The sequence below is a fragment of the Heptranchias perlo genome, chromosome 10, assembly GCF_035084215.1.
Source record: "Heptranchias perlo isolate sHepPer1 chromosome 10, sHepPer1.hap1, whole genome shotgun sequence".
Taxonomy (NCBI): domain Eukaryota; kingdom Metazoa; phylum Chordata; class Chondrichthyes; order Hexanchiformes; family Hexanchidae; genus Heptranchias; species Heptranchias perlo.
In genome coordinates, this window is record NC_090334.1 from 53,061,669 (window position 1) to 53,079,265 (window position 17,597).

General features: G+C 41.4%; 1 protein-coding gene across 1 annotated transcript in view; it reads right to left on the bottom strand.

Moving 5' to 3' along the window:
• Positions 1 to 17,442, bottom strand: part of tecpr2 (tectonin beta-propeller repeat containing 2) — a 96,533-nt gene extending 79,091 nt beyond the window's left edge. The window contains exons 1-4 of the mRNA XM_067991777.1: positions 17,333 to 17,442; positions 10,621 to 10,855; positions 7,904 to 8,032; positions 2,999 to 3,130 (exon numbers count right to left, since the gene is read on the bottom strand). Of these exons, the coding sequence (XP_067847878.1) occupies positions 2,999 to 3,130; positions 7,904 to 8,032; positions 10,621 to 10,839 (480 nt within the window). The 5' untranslated portion in view covers positions 10,840 to 10,855; positions 17,333 to 17,442. The remainder of the gene's footprint in view (positions 1 to 2,998; positions 3,131 to 7,903; positions 8,033 to 10,620; positions 10,856 to 17,332) is intronic.
• Positions 17,443 to 17,597: the final 155 nt, after the last annotated feature.

Consider the following 17,597-nt stretch of genomic DNA (forward strand, 5'->3'; position numbering starts at 1 on the left):
AATTTTAAATTTGTTTTTAATGACCAAAAATTATTAAAATAAGGAGTAATATGAGACTCCACATTTTTAAAATTTAATTTTTGGTTGTTTGGCAGTCATTAACTGCACTTTTAAAACTTCGTTTAGACCTGGTATTTTTAAGCATGTCTGTTTGGTGGCGTAATTAGTTACTTTCCAGCTGGGCAGATGAGCAAGTTTGCAATTTTTCTATGATTTCTATGATTGCAGTGTGCGATGGCCCTTTAATTCGAAACTGTCAAATCGCCAGCAAACCAATAGGAGCAAGTTCACGATTTCCGCGTTTTAGTGCAGACGCAGGAATTTGCTCCTTCGATTCAGCATTAAAAACAGAGCTCCTCCGTTATTTCAGGAGCGATTTGTGGCCCATTGTAAAAAAATCAAGAAAAACATTTGAAAAGGAAGTAAAATTGAATACACAAAATACACACAACCCTCGGCAGTTACTTTCACTAACAAACATCAACTACCCTTGAATTCAAAAATTAAATTGTACGATTCTTCAGTGAATAAGGTTAATGGTTGCCAGTGAGTGGGCAAAAATTTGGCAGATGGAGTATAATGTGGGAAAATGTGAACTTGTCCACTTTGGCAGGAGGAATAGAAAAGCAGTATATTATTTAAATGGAGAGATTGCAGAACTCTGAGGTACAGAGGGATCTGGGTGTCCTAGTGCATGAATCACAAAAAGTTAGTACGCAGGTACAGCAAGTGAATAGGAAGGCAAATGGAATGTTGTCATTTATTGCAAGGGGAATGGAATATAAAAGTAGAGATGTTTTGCTACAGTTGTACAGGGCATTGGTGAGACCACATCTAGAATACTATGTGCAGTTTTGGTCTCCTTATTTGAGGACATAATTGCTTTGGAGGCAATTCAGAGAAGGTTCACTCGAGTGATTCCTGGGATGAGGAGATTATCTTATGAGGAAAGGTTGGACAAGTTGGGCCTGTATACAATGGAGTTTAGAAGAATGAGAGGTGATCTTATTGAAACATATAAGATCCTAAGGGGACCAGAAGGGGTAGATGCTGAGGGGATGTTTCCCCTTATGGGAGAGACTAGAACCAGGGGCCACAGTAAGGGATCTCCCATTTAAGACAGAGATGAGGAGAAATGTTTTCTTGCAGAGGGTCATGAGTCTGTGGAACTCCCTTCTCCAGACAGCGGTGGAGGCAGGGTCACTGAATATTTTTTAAGGCCAAGTTAGATAGATTCCTGATTAACAAGGGAGTCAAAGGTTATAGTAGGTAGACGGGAAAGAAGGGTTGAGGTCACAAATAGACCAGCCATGATCTTATCAAATGGCAGAGCAGGCTCGAGGGGCCGAATGGCCTACTCCTGCTCTTAGTTCCTACATTTGTAGGAATGTTCGTAAATTTCCTGATAGTAAGTCATGCATGTATTGGTGCATTTGCAGTCCAAACAGGAAAAGTGGTGCACAGTTAGTGGTGAGAAAAACAGAGCAGCTGTGGCACACAGCACAGGGCAGGCATCCAACAGTAAAAATCAAGCAAGACAGTTCGCTATCAAGTTATATTGTCATGCATCAAAATGGCACAAAATCAAAATGAGGGGAATATGATTTATATTGGCATCTGCAATTCAGATGACAGTGGTTAACATCAGATGTTGGCTGCAGCTATTTCACAGCAGATCCCATGTTCACCAACATGGTAAAAGGCCTTCTCTAATGGCAATCACTTTCACAGATGGACCAAAAAAATGGGTATATGAGAGAACATGCAAGGAGCATTTATTTCCCCTTCTCCAAACCACCACCACCACCCCCCGTCCCACCCACCGCAGCTTGAAAAAGTGCTTCCTTATTTCACCTCTAAATAGCCGAGCTCTAATTTTATTATGCTCCCTTGTTCTGGATTCCTCCATCAGAGAAAATAGTTTAGCTGCATCTACCCTATTGAATCCCTTTATCATTTTAAACACCTTGATTAGATCAGCACTCAATCTTCTAATCTCAAGTTTATGCAACCTGGCCTCATAATTTAACTCTAAGCCCTATCATTCTAACGAATCGGTGCTTCACCACCTCGAAGGCCAATGTATCTTTCTCAAGGTTAGGTACCCAAAACTGAATGCAGTACTCCAGAAGTGGTCTGACCAAGGCTCTGTACTACTGAAGCATCACTTCCTCACTTTTGAATTCCAAACCTCTGAAGATAAAGGCCAAAATTCCATTAACCTTTTTGATTGTTTTTTGTACTTTTGCACTAGCTTTTAGTGACCTGTCAACATAGACACCTAAATCTCTTTACCCCACCACAGCTCCTAGTTTCTTACTATTAAAAACATTCTGAATTCTCTCTCTCAGATCCAAAGTAGATGACCTCACATTTCCCCACATTGAACTCCATCATCCATAGTTTTGCCCACTCACTTAGTCTCTCTATGTCCCTTTGTAATCTCCTGCTCCCATCTAGACAACTTATCGTGCCTCCTAACTTTGTGTTATCTGCAACCTTGGATATACAACTTCCCATTCCTTCATCCAAGTCATTAATATATGTGGTTAAAAATTAGGCCCCAGTACCAATCCCTGGGATCACATCCTACTCTTGTTGGAAACTGCACATGTTGGGTGAGGACAATTCATCTGTAATGCCCCTATTCTAGCCAATAAACATTTCAGTGGTTGATTTATCACCATCTGACTATTCAAATACTAATAATATTCACAACTTTGCTAGTCCAGTAAAATAATTGCTACTGAAGAGTGTTGGCAACTGCAAACTGCCAGGATTCTTTACTTGTGAACCTAGTATGTCGTTCTTTTAACTGCAGACACCATCAGGACCACTATTTCTCAAAGTTTTCCTTTACTTTTGTATTAAAATTCAAAAAAAATTAAAACTCCAAAGCAGTTTTTTCCCCAAATAGTTGCATTTACCATACATTTACAAATCTATAATCCTATCAGCAAGCCTACAGGTTCACAATTTATCATTTTAATATTCATACCTGATCTAAATCCACCGCAGCATACACTACTTTGCCCTGATCATCCCCAGAGAATAGTTTCATTCCATTAGTACTCCAAGCTAGTGCTGTAATATGACTTTTGTGAATACCCACAACATCAAATCGGCGCAACTGTGGAGCAAGAATTACATAATAAAAGTCAAGAAAAACAAACAATAAAGAATCTACAAAATAGAAAGGTAATAACTACTAAAACTTTATCAATACCCAAATAAAACTATACATCTACATTGTAGAACATGTAGAGACTTTATTTTTCATAATCTACTTCTCAAATTTGCAGAAAATTAATCCAGAACTGCAAGACAAGATACAAATTAACGTTTTCTTTGAACTCTGTGATCGACAGACAAATAAAAACAGACTACATTTTTGGAATGTAAGGAATCTTACAACACCAGGTTATAGTCCAACTGTTTTATTTAAAAATCACAAGCTTTCGGAGGCTTTCTCCTTCGTCAGGTGAGCGAGTGTGGGATTCCATGGAAGGTTACCGCATTTATATTCAGAGAACAATACCTGGTCGTTACAGATAATCTTTCCAACTGCCCGTTGTCAAGGCAATCAAAGTGTTCAGACAGAGTGATGTTACCTACAGGAACACCGAATACACAAACGGCCAGAACACAAAACAGAGAGAGAGAGGGAGAGAAGCATCCGAAAGGAAGAGAAAGACAGAGAATGACCCGTTGTGTTAAAAACAGACAACTTTTTTTCGCTGCTGGGGTTACGTGTAGCGTGACATGAACCCAAGATCCCGGTTGAGGCCGTCCTCATGGGTGCGGAACTTGGCTATCAATTTCTGTTCGATTTTGCATTGTCGTGTGTCTCGAAGGCCGCCTTGGAGAACGCTTACCCGAAGATCGGTGGCTGAACGTCCTTAACTGCTGAATTGTTCCCCGACTGGGAGGGAACCCTCCTGTCTGGCGATTGTTGCGCGGTGTCCGTTCATCCGTTGTCGCAGTGTCTGCATGGTCTCGCCAATGTACCATGCTCCGGGGCATCCTTTCCTGCAACGTATGAGGTAGACAACGTTGGCCGAGTCACAGGAGTATGAACCATGTACCTGGTGGGTGGTGTCCTCTCGTGTGATGGTGGTGTCTGTGTCGATGATCTGGCATGTCTTGCAGAGGTTGCCGTGGCAGGGTTGTGTGGTGTCGTGGACGCTGTTCTCCTGAAAGCTGGGTAATTTGCTGCGAACGATGGTCTGTTTGAGGTTGGGTGGCTGTTTGAAGGCGAGTAGTGGAGGTGTGGGGATGGCCTTAGCGAGGTGTGCGTCGTCATTGATGACATGTTGAAGGCTGCGGAGAACATGGCGTAGTTTCTCCGCTCCGGGGAAGTACTGGACGACGAAGGGTACTCTGTTGGTTGCGTCCCGTGTTAGTCTTCTGAGGAGGTCTATGCGATTTTCCTGCTCTTGGTTTTCATGTAGGCGGCGTAGTTCCGTTGCCTCGTCTGTTTGGCGGTGTTTCGTAGCTGGTCTGCTGTGTCCTGAGTACAGGTTCAGATTATGGACTCTATCTTGGTTTCGAGGTTGCGGCGTCTGCTGTAGAGTTGGTGTACGAGATGGTTGCGGAGTGTGCGAGAGGTACGACGGCAGAGTCTCTCAGCGTAATCTGAGTTGTAGGTCGACTTGAGTGGGTTCGTGATCTGTAGTCCTTTCGGGATCTTGTCTGCTTTTTTGCAGCTCTGTAAAAACTTGATGTCTGTGTCTATATGTTTCTTTCTTGGACACACGAATCTCCATCAAAGACGAGCACCTCAGCACCTCACTCTACCGCAAGCCCACGGACAACCTCACGATGCTCCACTTTTCCAGCTCCCACCCTAACCACGTCAAAGAGGCCATCCCCTATGGACAGGCCCTGCGAATACACAGGATCTGCTCAGACGAGGAGGAACGCAATGGACACCTACAGACGCTGAAAGACGCCCTCGTAAGAACGGGATATGACGCTCGACTCGTCGATCGACAGTTCCGACGGGCCACAGCGAAAAATCGCATAGACCTCCTCAGAAGACTAACATGGGACGCAACCAACAGAGTACCCTTCGTCGTCCAGTACTTCCCCGGAGCGGAGAAACTACGCCATGTTCTCCGCAGCCTTCAACATGTCATCAATGACGACGAACACCTCGCTAAGGCCATCCCCACACCTCCACTACTCGCCTTCAAACAGCCACCCAACCTCAAACAGACCATCGTTCGCAGCAAATTACCCAGCTTTCAGGAGAACAGCGTCCACGACACCACACAACCCTGCCACGGCAACCTCTGCAAGACATGCCAGATCATCGACACAGACACCACCATCACTCGAGAGGACACCACCCACCAGGTACATGGTTCATACTCCTGTGACTCGGCCAACGTTGTCTACCTCATACGTTGCAGGAAAGGATGCCCCGGAGCATGGTACATTGGCGAGACCATGCAGACACTGCGACAACGGATGAACGGACACCGCGCAACAATCGCCAGACAGGAGGGTTCCCTCCCAGTCGGGGAACACTTCAGCAGTCAAGGACGTTCAGCCACCGATCTTCGGGTAAGCGTTCTCCAAGGCGGCCTTCGAGACACACGACAATGCAAAATCGAACAGAAATTGATAGCCAAGTTCCGCACCCATGAGGGCGGCCTCAACCGGGATCTTGGGTTCATGTCACGCTACACGTGACCCCAGCAGCGAAAAAAAGTTATCTGTTTTTAACACAACGGGTCATTCTCTGTCTTTCTCTTCCTTTCGGATGTTTCTCTCCCTCTCTCTCTCTCTCTCTCTGTTTTGTGTTCTGGCCGTTTGTGTATTCGGTGTTCCTGTAGGTAACATCACTCTGTCTGAACACTTTGATTGCCTTGACAACGGGCAGTTGGAAAGATTATCTGTAACGACCAGGTATTGTTCTCTGAATATAAATGCGGTAACCTTCCATGGAATCCCACACTCGCTCACCTGACGAAGGAGAAAGCCTCCGAAAGCTTGTGATTTTTAAATAAAACAGTTGGACTATAACCTGGTGTTGTAAGATTCCTTACATTTGTCAACCCCAGTCCATCACCGGCATCTCCACAACATTTTTGGCAGACCATGGATGAAATAAAAAACACTATGAAAAATGAATTATTCATCAGTGCATTCCTCTTTCCTTAAATATACCAATAGACATCATGAATTAAGCAAATTTTGTTAGTGAGGATTACAAAACAAAAGGTTGCATTCCACTGAAAGCCATCTGTTTAACTCAATTTGCTTATGCAAAATGCAACGTTAAATGTAGAGTGGCAATATGGTGAACGTTTTCCATAGAATCAGGCTCTTGTGTGAAATTTGTTTTGATTAATAAATGGCAGAAAACGATTTGCATTTACAGAGCATCTTTGTCTCCGAGCACTTCACATACAACGCATTATTCTGAAGTGCAACGACTTGGGTAGGTAACCGTAGCAGCCATTTTACACACAGTACGATCTCACAGACAGTAATTACAGTAATGCCGAGTAATTGGTGGTGGTGGCGGTGAGGAAATTCCCCTGCTCTTCCTTAGAGTGCTATGCGATCATTAATATTGCCTGAACAGGCACTGAGGACCTGGTTAACAACATCTCATCTGAAAAACAGCATCTTTGACACCACAGCACTCCCCCAGTCCAGGAGTAGAGGTTGAACCCACAACCTAGTAAGAACACAAGAAAAAGGAGCAGAGGTAGTCCCCTCGAGCCTGCTCCGCCATTCAATACAATCGTGGCTGATCTTCTACCTCAACTCCACTTTCCCGCCTGATCCCCATATCTCTTGATTTCCCCTAGAGTCCAAAAATCTATCCATCTCAGTCTTGAATATACTCAATGACTAAGCAGCCACAGCCCTCTGGGGTAAAGATTCACAACCCTCAGAGTGAAATTTTTTTTTCAGATCTCAGTCCTAAATGGCCGACCCCTTATCCTGAGACTATGTCCCCTAGTTCTAGACTCTCCAGCCAGGGGAAACAGCCTCACAGCATCTACCCTGTCAAGCCCCCTCAGAATCTCATACGTTTCAATGAGATCATTTCTCATTCTTCTGAACTCCAGAGAATATATTCTACTCAATCTCTTCTCACAGGACAACCCTCTCATCCCAAGAATCAATCTACTGAACCTCCGCTGCACCGCGTTAACGGCAAGTATATCCTTCCTTAGGTAAGGAGACCAAACCTGTACACAGTACTCCAGGTGTGGTCTCATCAAAGCACTGTACAATTGCAGCAAGACTTCCTTACTCTTGTACTCCAACCCCCTTGCAATAAAGGCCAACATACCATTTGCCTTCCTAATCGCTTGCTGTACCTGCATGTTAACTTTGTGTTTCATGTAGAAGGACACCAACATTTAATAGTTTCTCATCATTTAAAAAATATTCCTTTTTTCTATTTTTCCTACCAAAGTGAATAACATCTCATTTCCCCACATTAGTAACTCACTGGGGAGGAGGAAAGGAGGAAAAATCAGAAGAAAGTCAGGCCACTCATACACTTCCTATCAGCAGCTGAAAGCTGCAGTCATTGCAAGAGACCAGGAAGCAGGTTATCCAATTGCACTTTCAGCTGTAACGTCTAGCTTGTACAGACCTCCAAAAGAGAAGATAAACAAGGAAAAAACTGGAAGGAAATCTACCCATCAAAAGAAAAAAAATAGCACCAGAGCAAATGTATTCATCCCAACTAAAACTGTACACCTAATACAGTATCAAACTGCTTTGGTGGTTACAGAAACTGATGATAAAATAACTTCTTTACTTTTGCTGAAAAAGGAGAAAATCTGCAAGTGTCTATCACACACAAGAGCAAAATTTTGGAAGCTATGAAGAAAATAAACTTTGATTCCAAAGCTTTACATGTATAATTTACCTGCTTGTTTCTTCCAGGCAATGGGGAAACCAACTGGAAAAGTGCCACCCTTCCCGAAGCTGTCCCAACAGCAACAAGGTCATCAAAGCAGGCCAACAATTTCACCACTCGGATAATCTCAGTTTTACCCTTAATAAACAAAAAATGAATTTAACAAGAAACTAGATCACAAGTTTTATGAAACATACAAGTCTGCTCATTTTAATTTATTTTGAAGATACACTTAAGGTATATTTGGGTACATCCACAAAAACACCAGAATCTCAAAACAGTGGGACTGACGAGTCATTGACATTCTTCTCAATCCTTTGGCTAATGATAAAATATCACCAACAATAAAGAATTGCGAGCAAAATCCTTCAATTGTCAATTGTCACCGATGCCAATTGCAGTACCCCAACATAAAAGCAAAATACTGTGGATGCTGAAAATCTGAAATAAAACCCTAATTACTGCCCTGGTCGTAATTAACTAACACAGCAGAGATTGGAAACTGAATATAGGAAGTTGGGGGTTCAGATACAAAACTAATTCAAAGCTGAGTCGCAGATGCTAAAAAAATGGTTAACAGGAAGTTAGCCTTCTGACAAGAGGATGTAAAAACAAGGGAAGGTTGCATGAAGTTAGCTTGAATTCCCATGGGTATAGGAGATTGAGGGGTGTTTAAAATGTTAATAGGATTTGATAGCGCAGATATGGAAGAACTATTTACTAGTGGGGGAATCAAGAACAAGGGGTCATAATCTTAAAATTAGAGCTAAGACAGTCAGGAGCATGTTATAGAAAGGATGTACTGGCTTTGGATGGAGTGCAGTGGCAATTTGCCAGAATGATACCAGAGATGAAGGGGCTTACCTATGATAAAGGAGTGGGTAAACTTAGGTTATATTCTCTAAAGATGAGGGTATAAAGGCAATCTGATAAAGATGTTTAAAATAATGAAAGGATTCTTTCCACTAGTAGGGGAAATACAGAACATGGGAACAATTAGAATTAAGTCAGTTAAAAGCAAATACAGCAAAGCCAGTTAAAAGCAAATCTTCATAATTAAGGGTTAAGAGGATGTGGAATGCAGTGCCCTAAAAGGCCATAGATACAAAGTAAACTGAAGTATTTAAAAGGAAAGAGATATTTCCTTGGGAAGTACGGATATTAAGGAATGTTGAGCAAGGGTATGGATTTTAAAAGATATAGAATTACCAAGGCTAGAGAAATAGTGGAGCAGATTCAATGGGCCAAATTACACAGAATTACATAGTCCATAGCACGGAAACAGGCCATTCGGCCCAACTATCCTACTACAGTTACTATGTACCAAGGACCCTTCTGGTCTGTGTGGCTTACACTAGATTCAGTTACCTACAAGTGCATTAGAATAGCCCAACATTAATTCTTAAAACTCTGCTAAATAAAACACACTCATTTGAAACTGATCAGTAAAAGACCAGAATCATAAAATGCAATTATCAACATACTTGTTTTTTTTTCCTGTAGATACACGTTTGAAACTCAAAAGATCTGCTTTTACCATTAGCTGATCTCCAGTGGTGTTGCACACAGGGAGTGAAGGCCAAGACCAAGTATAGCAGGGTTCACAAGCGTGCAGGTGTAATTTAGTCCCCATTTTCAAGTCATTCTGCCTTTATTTTTATATTTCGTTTATGAATGGAAACTGCTTATGTAAATTTGACATGTTATAATTACACCCTTCTGCCAGTGGAGGTACTGAACTGCCTCCACTGGGGGGAGGATATAATTAGAGCGTGACAAGTTACATACGCTGTTTTCCATTCTAAATGTTGATAAAATACAGAGACAAGTTGAACAGACAGAAATTGTACACAGGAAAGATTTTTAACAAGATATGGACCATATAGTTGATTTTAGATTGATTTTTTAAAAAAGTGAGCTTGCAAAACAGAGTAAGTCTTAATTATAATGCACTGCATTGTTATAAATGGAAAGCCATGTGGTGAAGGATAGAATACTCAAGCCTGGTCTTTTCATTGTTTCCAAGCTTTTATTCATGGAGATTACACACACAACCCCCTAGATAAGCTCTCCTATAAAAAGGATACCAGAGCGCCCCCAATTGATACCCACCACCTGAATACAATTAACACTCATTGATATAAATCATACAATTCTCATATACTGCCAGGTTGTTAAGTAGCTTGAGCACTTTTATATAAAAGAAACAAAATTGTTTTGTGAATTTTGTGCTCATTAAGGTGAAGAATGTCAGCAGTGGGAAATGGAGCACTTTCCATTTTGGGCACCCAGTGTCAGCATCTAGCTCTCCAAGGCAGGTGTAGCATGGTTAGGATAAAAATACCCTCTACTCCAATGTGCCTGAATAGTACTTTCAAGTTCTGCACAGTAGCTCCTACTTGTGTGACATTTTTCCATTTCCAACACCAGTCATCCTGTGGTCTTTAAGTAAAATTGCTCATTTAGTTACTATTAGTACTGAATTAGGGGCAGTTTTGTTTTGTGAGTCCATGCCCATTAGAAACTGAATTGAAACTGTCAAAATAAATTGCATGGAAGGCCCTAATAGCAGGATACAGTGGACACTTTCACTGCATCACACTGATCTGTGAATTTCAGCCCAAGTCCTAGCAGTCAAAAGTTAATATCTAACCCAAGGTATCACCTGATCCCAAGCAACAGTTTTATTCACACAACTACAGCAACAGGCTAATGCCCAAACATACCTCCAAATTATATTTTGTCATCTTGTTCAGCCGTCTGCAGTAGAGATAAAGCATACCAATATTGCTGCCCACTGCAATGTAGTCTTTATTGGCATCAAGCGCTGTGAGATGCACGAGTACATTTCGAAATCCTTTTTGTACTTTTGCAGGGATAGCATTAAGTAGGTAATATAAAGGACTGAACTCCTTAAAAGTTGCGAAGCGCACATCTAATGCCATGGCAAACAATGAGACACTGTTTATATGGAAAAAACAAAAAAAAAAGGAAAATGTAATTAGAAATACTCTAACACCAGGCAAACAAACTTCATACATGGTACAATCCACCTACACCAGACATGTTTATATTGGATAGTCAAGATTCTGACAAGGATAGTGTTGATAGTCAGTTATCTCAGACAAATATCACAAATTCCAAACTCAGGAGGTAAAGATCAAAAGTAAGTTAATTGCTAATAATGGATGTTAATTTCACTTTAATTAGCTGCTGTAAGTAGTTAATTTACTATGGAACATTTTGGGATCCAAGATATGCACACCAGAATCAGAAGTGGGATCTGATATAGCACAACAGGATTATTGACTGCAGCTATAATGTGACAAACACAATGACACAGTTGCAACTGAAACCTGGCATGCTGGTATAGAGAAACCTGTACCAGCAAGAAAATACAAATCATTAATGGGCATACCAGCAGCCATGTATAATAGGCAAAATCTTAACTGAATGGTTAGTTTGTTAGAAGCAGCTTGTACTGTAAGCAAACATACACAAGTTTGCCAACATCATAAAACCACCATGGGATAAACATCTAAAGTAAAACAGCATTTGGAAATGGTTACAGGTGTAGAATCTTGAAATTTGAAGGCAATTTAAAAAAAAAAAAATTGATAGATAATCTTGAGGTGCCAGCTCCTGAAACATGGTGTTCACAGAGATCATCCCATTGTCCCATGTACGAGAGCTGGCCAGAATTAGGATCATTTTCATTTAGGCTGGAGGCAGCAACGCAGTATAAGATGAATAACAGAACACTGCCCTAGTACGTCTTGCAATGTTGAAGTACTTCGTACACCAAACCAATGCTTAAAATGCAAACCATACTGAGCAAAGCCCAACAGCTAGCTCCCCATGGAACACCAGTTAGGGTAGCCTATCACAGGAAGAATCTGGAGCCAGAGCTCCAACTGCTCTCATAGCTGAGGAGCAAACTGTTATACCCGGTTTATATTACAGGCCTTTTCCTACTTCATGTGTTTATGTAATATGCTGGAATTCCTGGTGCTAGGAAACCCATCCCATTTACACTGCAGGACAAATTTTAAAGGCACTAGCAACAACAAAACTATGCAAGCACTATTTTGTACACAATGCACGTGTTTAAAAGCCACAAATCACAATTTACATTTCCAGCTACAAATCTTCCCTGATGCCTGTAGCAGATATACCCAGAAAGCAGAAAACAGCAATGCTTGCTCATAATGGGAGATGGGCATTTATTTACTTCCACAAGAACTGCTATTTCCATACAAGCCAAGGAAAACCATCTAGAGGTTTGCACCTCCAGAAGCAGTACGGCACCACATTTACATTAGAGCACTGTCAAAGTCTAGGCTTCTATCAGCAGCAGCATAATGTACAAAGGCCTTTAGAGTCAGGATTTCTGGCACCACCTCCATAGGCACTTTTATATTAAATATACAGCATCAGAAAACATCCAAATGGACACTCAAGAATCTCTATTGTTTGTTGTTGCTGCTACCACTCCTAAATAAAATTAGCATTGAATAAGTGAAACCTGACCAGAGCGCACAGGACCTACAATAACGTGTGTTTTAGACACCGGTGGACCACTAGCGGTTCCCTGCTTTATGTTTAAGAGTGCCATTGATGGTGTGAGAACAATGTATCTGCAGCTAATGGTACTCCTTTCATTTAAAACATTCCTGTGAACAATCAGGTACTTTTTCCTACAGTGACTGCACTTCAAAAGTGGTTTACATCAAAGGGTTCAAGGTTATATTCAAGTCTGTGCCGAGTTAGCTCATCTCAGTTAAGGCAGCAGCTGCAGAACTGGAACTGCCTCGACACCCTTAGGCTCAAAATAAATGTCACACGGCCAAGGTACCCACTTCTGATTGCTACTCGATGACCCATTTCGAATGTGTGTGCATGGATATCAAATGAGGACAGGATCTGCTCCACTGTGATAATCTCCACAGTTGAATAGCCTACTGATACTCTCAGTCCATGTTCATACATGAAAGATGGCCACTTTGGTGAGGTACCAGAAAGCTGCCAGAGCTTATGGAATCATACCCATAGGAAGAGTGGGTGCTTTCAGAACATGTGGACATAAAATTTGGCTGGGTCAGAAAACAATAGGATTTCAATTACCACAGTGTCTGAGCTAGTTTTCTTTCAGATTTGGTTAGCATTGCTGGAACTCTACTTTTTGTAAATTTTTTTACATTTACTTAGTTTTTTAAAAAAAACTTAAGGCATTAAATGGATTGGGTCCATTGATTTAATTGGTGCGGCAAATGAACTGTTTAAAGTAGCCTTTTAAAGAAAAAAGGCAGATCCTTGTTTTTAAAAGTTTGAATTTAATGAAAATATATGTTGTAAGACAGGATATTTTTGAAAAACATTTTCAAAAGAATAAGCTTAATGAGACCTGTGCAATGAACAGGAAACATCTCAATGACCTAATATTTGCAAAGGACACAAAATTATTGAAAGTAAAGACAAACATCAATGTATCCAGATTTACACTTTTTAATAGACTTCTGCTATAAGAATATAATTCAAAATTTCTTATGTTTTGGTAGATTTCATTCGATGTAGGGACAGCATTGCAGGAGGAATAGCATAGCAATGCATTCATCCAGATCGCATGCATGAAAGAAATGGTCTTGGGGATAAAGAGAAGCATTAAACAAAAGTGATATTGCTATAGTAGCGATGGAAGGAAATTGTACTTGTAGCACACTGAATTGAAGTGATTCATAGGGGACTGCTAGCAACCGTCAAGCCATTTAATCTCATCACATGGTCATGTACAGAATTAAAATAATCCTCGCAAAAATCCTATGCAACAGGTGTTTTTTTTAAATCAGCATAGAGACCCCACATGGGATAAAAATAGCAAAGCTGCACACATACTAGTACTGTTCTGTCGACCCTTGTTCCCACATTTCAGGGTACTTCATAAAGGTACTGTCAGAATAGCCTGTGATTAGGCATTTTCGTACATATCTGTTCTGCCTCAAGACATCATGAATAGGTAATGATTCCCACAATACGTGACTTTCAATTTATGCTATGGGGAGGGAGGAGTTGGGGGCAGGGAGGCGCGCCTTACTCAAACCATTAACTCTCAGGCCATCCCTGGAAGCAGTTTCAAAACAGAGTATCAAAAGACAAATTGAGACATACCAAAGGTATCTGATGTATTTACCAATTTAGAGAAATACAATTTTCTTTTCAACAGACTTTTAAACTAGTGAAAGACTACTGCATTTACCATTACATGTTTTACTGTACTGTGATGCACTACATGAAAAACATTACTGCATTAAGTTTGAGGGGAGGACAAAGATGAAAGGAACTTCAAATAGTTCATCAGTACCGTTCAGAACTTAAAAAAAAACTCCAGCACCAAAGGATCCCTATATGTTGATTTTTCAACAAAACAAAAACTAACTAATGTCGAACTGAAGGTTTTAGTATGTGAACCTGGAAGAGTTGCAACAGTCTGGATATTAGATAGATGACCTGCTCCCCCTATAGGTCAGTGGGTTTATACAGTGAGCAGATCAATCAAATAGGCCACAAAAGGTCCCAGGTTCGATTTCCCCATCTGTGATGAATTAGCTGACTTAATCAGGGCATCGGTATGGGTGTTAAAATTGGCCTCACTGCCCCTGGGCTTGGGAGGAGAAAATTAGCCAGAGCTTTTGCTCCTGATGGAAATCCAGTGAACCGTGCTGGAAGAATCCATGGGCTCGATTTTGACTCCTGGGCAGGAACGCTGCAAGGCGAGCGGCGGGCCCATCCTGGAGCAGTTGCAGGGAGGCTCCGCCAGGCCTCATTAACATGCCACTTGCCGACTTCTCAACCAAAACAGCCAGGAATTCGGCTGGAAGCGGCTGCCCAGCTGTGAAAATCAGGCGGCTCACCTTGCTGAGCCTCTTCTGGCACTGACTGCTGTTCCCAGCAGGTTTGGCCTGGCAGGGAAGCCACCACTGCTCAGGCCTCAGTTTAAAGTAGCAGATTGAAGCCCGATCTGCATATTTAGAGAGGACCCCGGCTTGGGGCGGGTGACCTTGCCGCCTGCAATTTAAAATTGAAGTCAGCCAGATCAGGGCGGGAAAGGAGTGGATAAGTTCCCTGCTCCATTTTATCTACGTGCCCCTGCTTGGTTTCCACCAAGTGGTGGGAGTTAAAATTGACCCCATATGTTAATATCCAGTGAGGAAAGGATGGAACTTAGCAGCGATTGAATAGCCTGCCAACACTCTGTCACGGTTCACATGTTAAAAACAACCACCTCAACAACAACAACTTGCATTTACATAGTGCCTTTAACGTAGTAAAATGTCCATGGCTCTTAGGTACTGCAAGTAACCACGTACCTGTGGGAACAAATTCAGAAGGGGAAGGGAGAAAATTAGTTAACTGCATATCAGCTTCCATTAGTTTTGTATTAGCACAAGTTTTACACCAAAATAATATTTTTAATGAAGCAATCCTACATGTACAAAAATACAGCACAATGTCAATTTTACAAAACAGCAAACTCTAATCAAGGATCTGTTCACCACAAATTTAAATATTTAAGTATGCCCTACAAGATAGGAGACTTCCGAAAGTACTGAAATTTCTCATATTCCAGGACCAGAGATGGTGCTTTTTAAAATTAAGAAACTAAGATGATGGGCCAAGGTTGCAAAAATTAGGAGAGAAGATGAGATAAATCAAGAAGTAATGAGTAGGTTACACCGAAGTTGAGTTTTAAAGGCCTGCAGATTGTAGGAGGAAAAGACCACCTGAAAAAGGGACCCACCATTTCAGGCCTTCATTCAGTCAAGTTCAGCAAGTAACTCTCTCAGCACCATCTCTTGTTTTAACTCATTCTCTGCAAGAATCTTAAAACTATGGAATGCCTCATCTCTTTCAGTCTTCCTTCCCAAAACAGGAGGATGGGTGGGTGGAAGACAGTACTTTATTTTTGCACTGATCTCAGGAACTGAAAGTTAACAGCTGGACTGAAGATAAATACTACAGTTCTTGTCCTTTATTCTAACATTTTATCTTCAATTTCCTGCAATAGTATAACACAACATTTCGATTATTCAATTACACTTCCTTGGAGGTATTTTCTGGTTTCCTTAGATTTAATTTCAGGCATAAGAAATACCACTAAGTAATTTGCAAAACTAAAACTGACCAGCATGGCAACTGATTTTCTGTAATCTTACAGCAAGCACGATCCTGACATCCACATGACTCATCATTTCGACTCCCCTCACATTCTAACTCTGACCTTTCTATCAATGGCCTCCTCCTCTACCCCAAAGCTTAATACAAACTTTAGCAACAGCATCTCATCTTACTTCTGGAGACTCTTCAACCTCTGGCCTGAACACTGACAAACAACTTCAGACCATAATTATCCCTCCAGTTTTCCTGCTGATTTCTAGCACTCATATACAATGGCTTTCCCTTCCATTTTGGGAAGCCACTGACTCATGCCATTACATATACCTGACAAAACTTTCAAATCTGTTTAAGAGTCTTTTAAAACCATTAGCTGTCAATCAGCCTTTCTGAAAGTGGTTAGTAAATCTGTACTTGATCTTAATTTGTTGTTCTTCACTCCACTCTATGTTTGAATTGGTTCTCCAGAATTCAGTGAATATTTAAAGCCTAGTCTGCAGTCTTACTCTCTATAACGTAATATATTCACAAAGTACAGCTTATCCTTTTAAAGTAAAAACTTAGTGTTTGTCTACAGCCAGAATGTTTGAAGTTACTTCAGGATTGCTTTAGTTCCACTTTGTAACAACCCTATAGCTTTGTAAGAAGCAGTAACAAAGAGTCCGGTCTTTAAAGTAGGATACAGGAGACTTTTAGTAACTTATTTTTAAACTTACATCTAACAGTAGCCACAGAACTTGTGATTATCAGTTTTGTTTGTTTCCAGAATATTACATAGTTCTTTTGCACTGGAAGACTTTTTGGGTAATTTATTTAGGTTTAGCAGATAATATCACCCATTATTGTACAAATTTTGGAGTGGAGGACATACATGGATATAAACAATTTTACATGTCACAGGAAGACATCTTTAACCTTACAGCTGTCAATCAGAATGCGATGATTCGACAATTATTTTTAAAGATTATAAACAGTTTAACCTACAGCCTCCTGTCTACAATCAAACATTTGTGAATTGTAACAAAGTGTTTTTGTTAAATACATTTTACAATAACTTACTTGGTAAACAGTTCAACCGATCACTGACAGTTAAACTGACGCCACTAAAAGTCTCCTGTACCCTAAGCCGGCCCTAGCAGTAACGGGGTACCTATCCCACTTATCCAGGCTCCCATTCCTGCCCCTCCCCTTTGCACGCAAACGCGCGTAAGGCCTAAGTGAGTGATGTGCTTCCCCATGTCTGTCAGACAGACTCCCATCACCACTTACAGTCTTCCCAGCTGGACCCTTCGAGCCTCAGGTCATCATAGGCTCTCCTCCCCCACCCCTACGGTGCGGCTGCCATGTTGAGTCTGACGCGAAACCCCTTCGGATCCAGAACCTCCACAAACCGCGCAGCGCCTCACTCACCGCCCGCTCACCCCGCTCCGCCAATCAGATCGCCGCCTATCTTCGTCACTGGACCTCTCCGCCAATCAGATCCGCTTATTCTCTTCTACTGGCAGCTCCGCCAATGAGACTCGACTGACCGCCA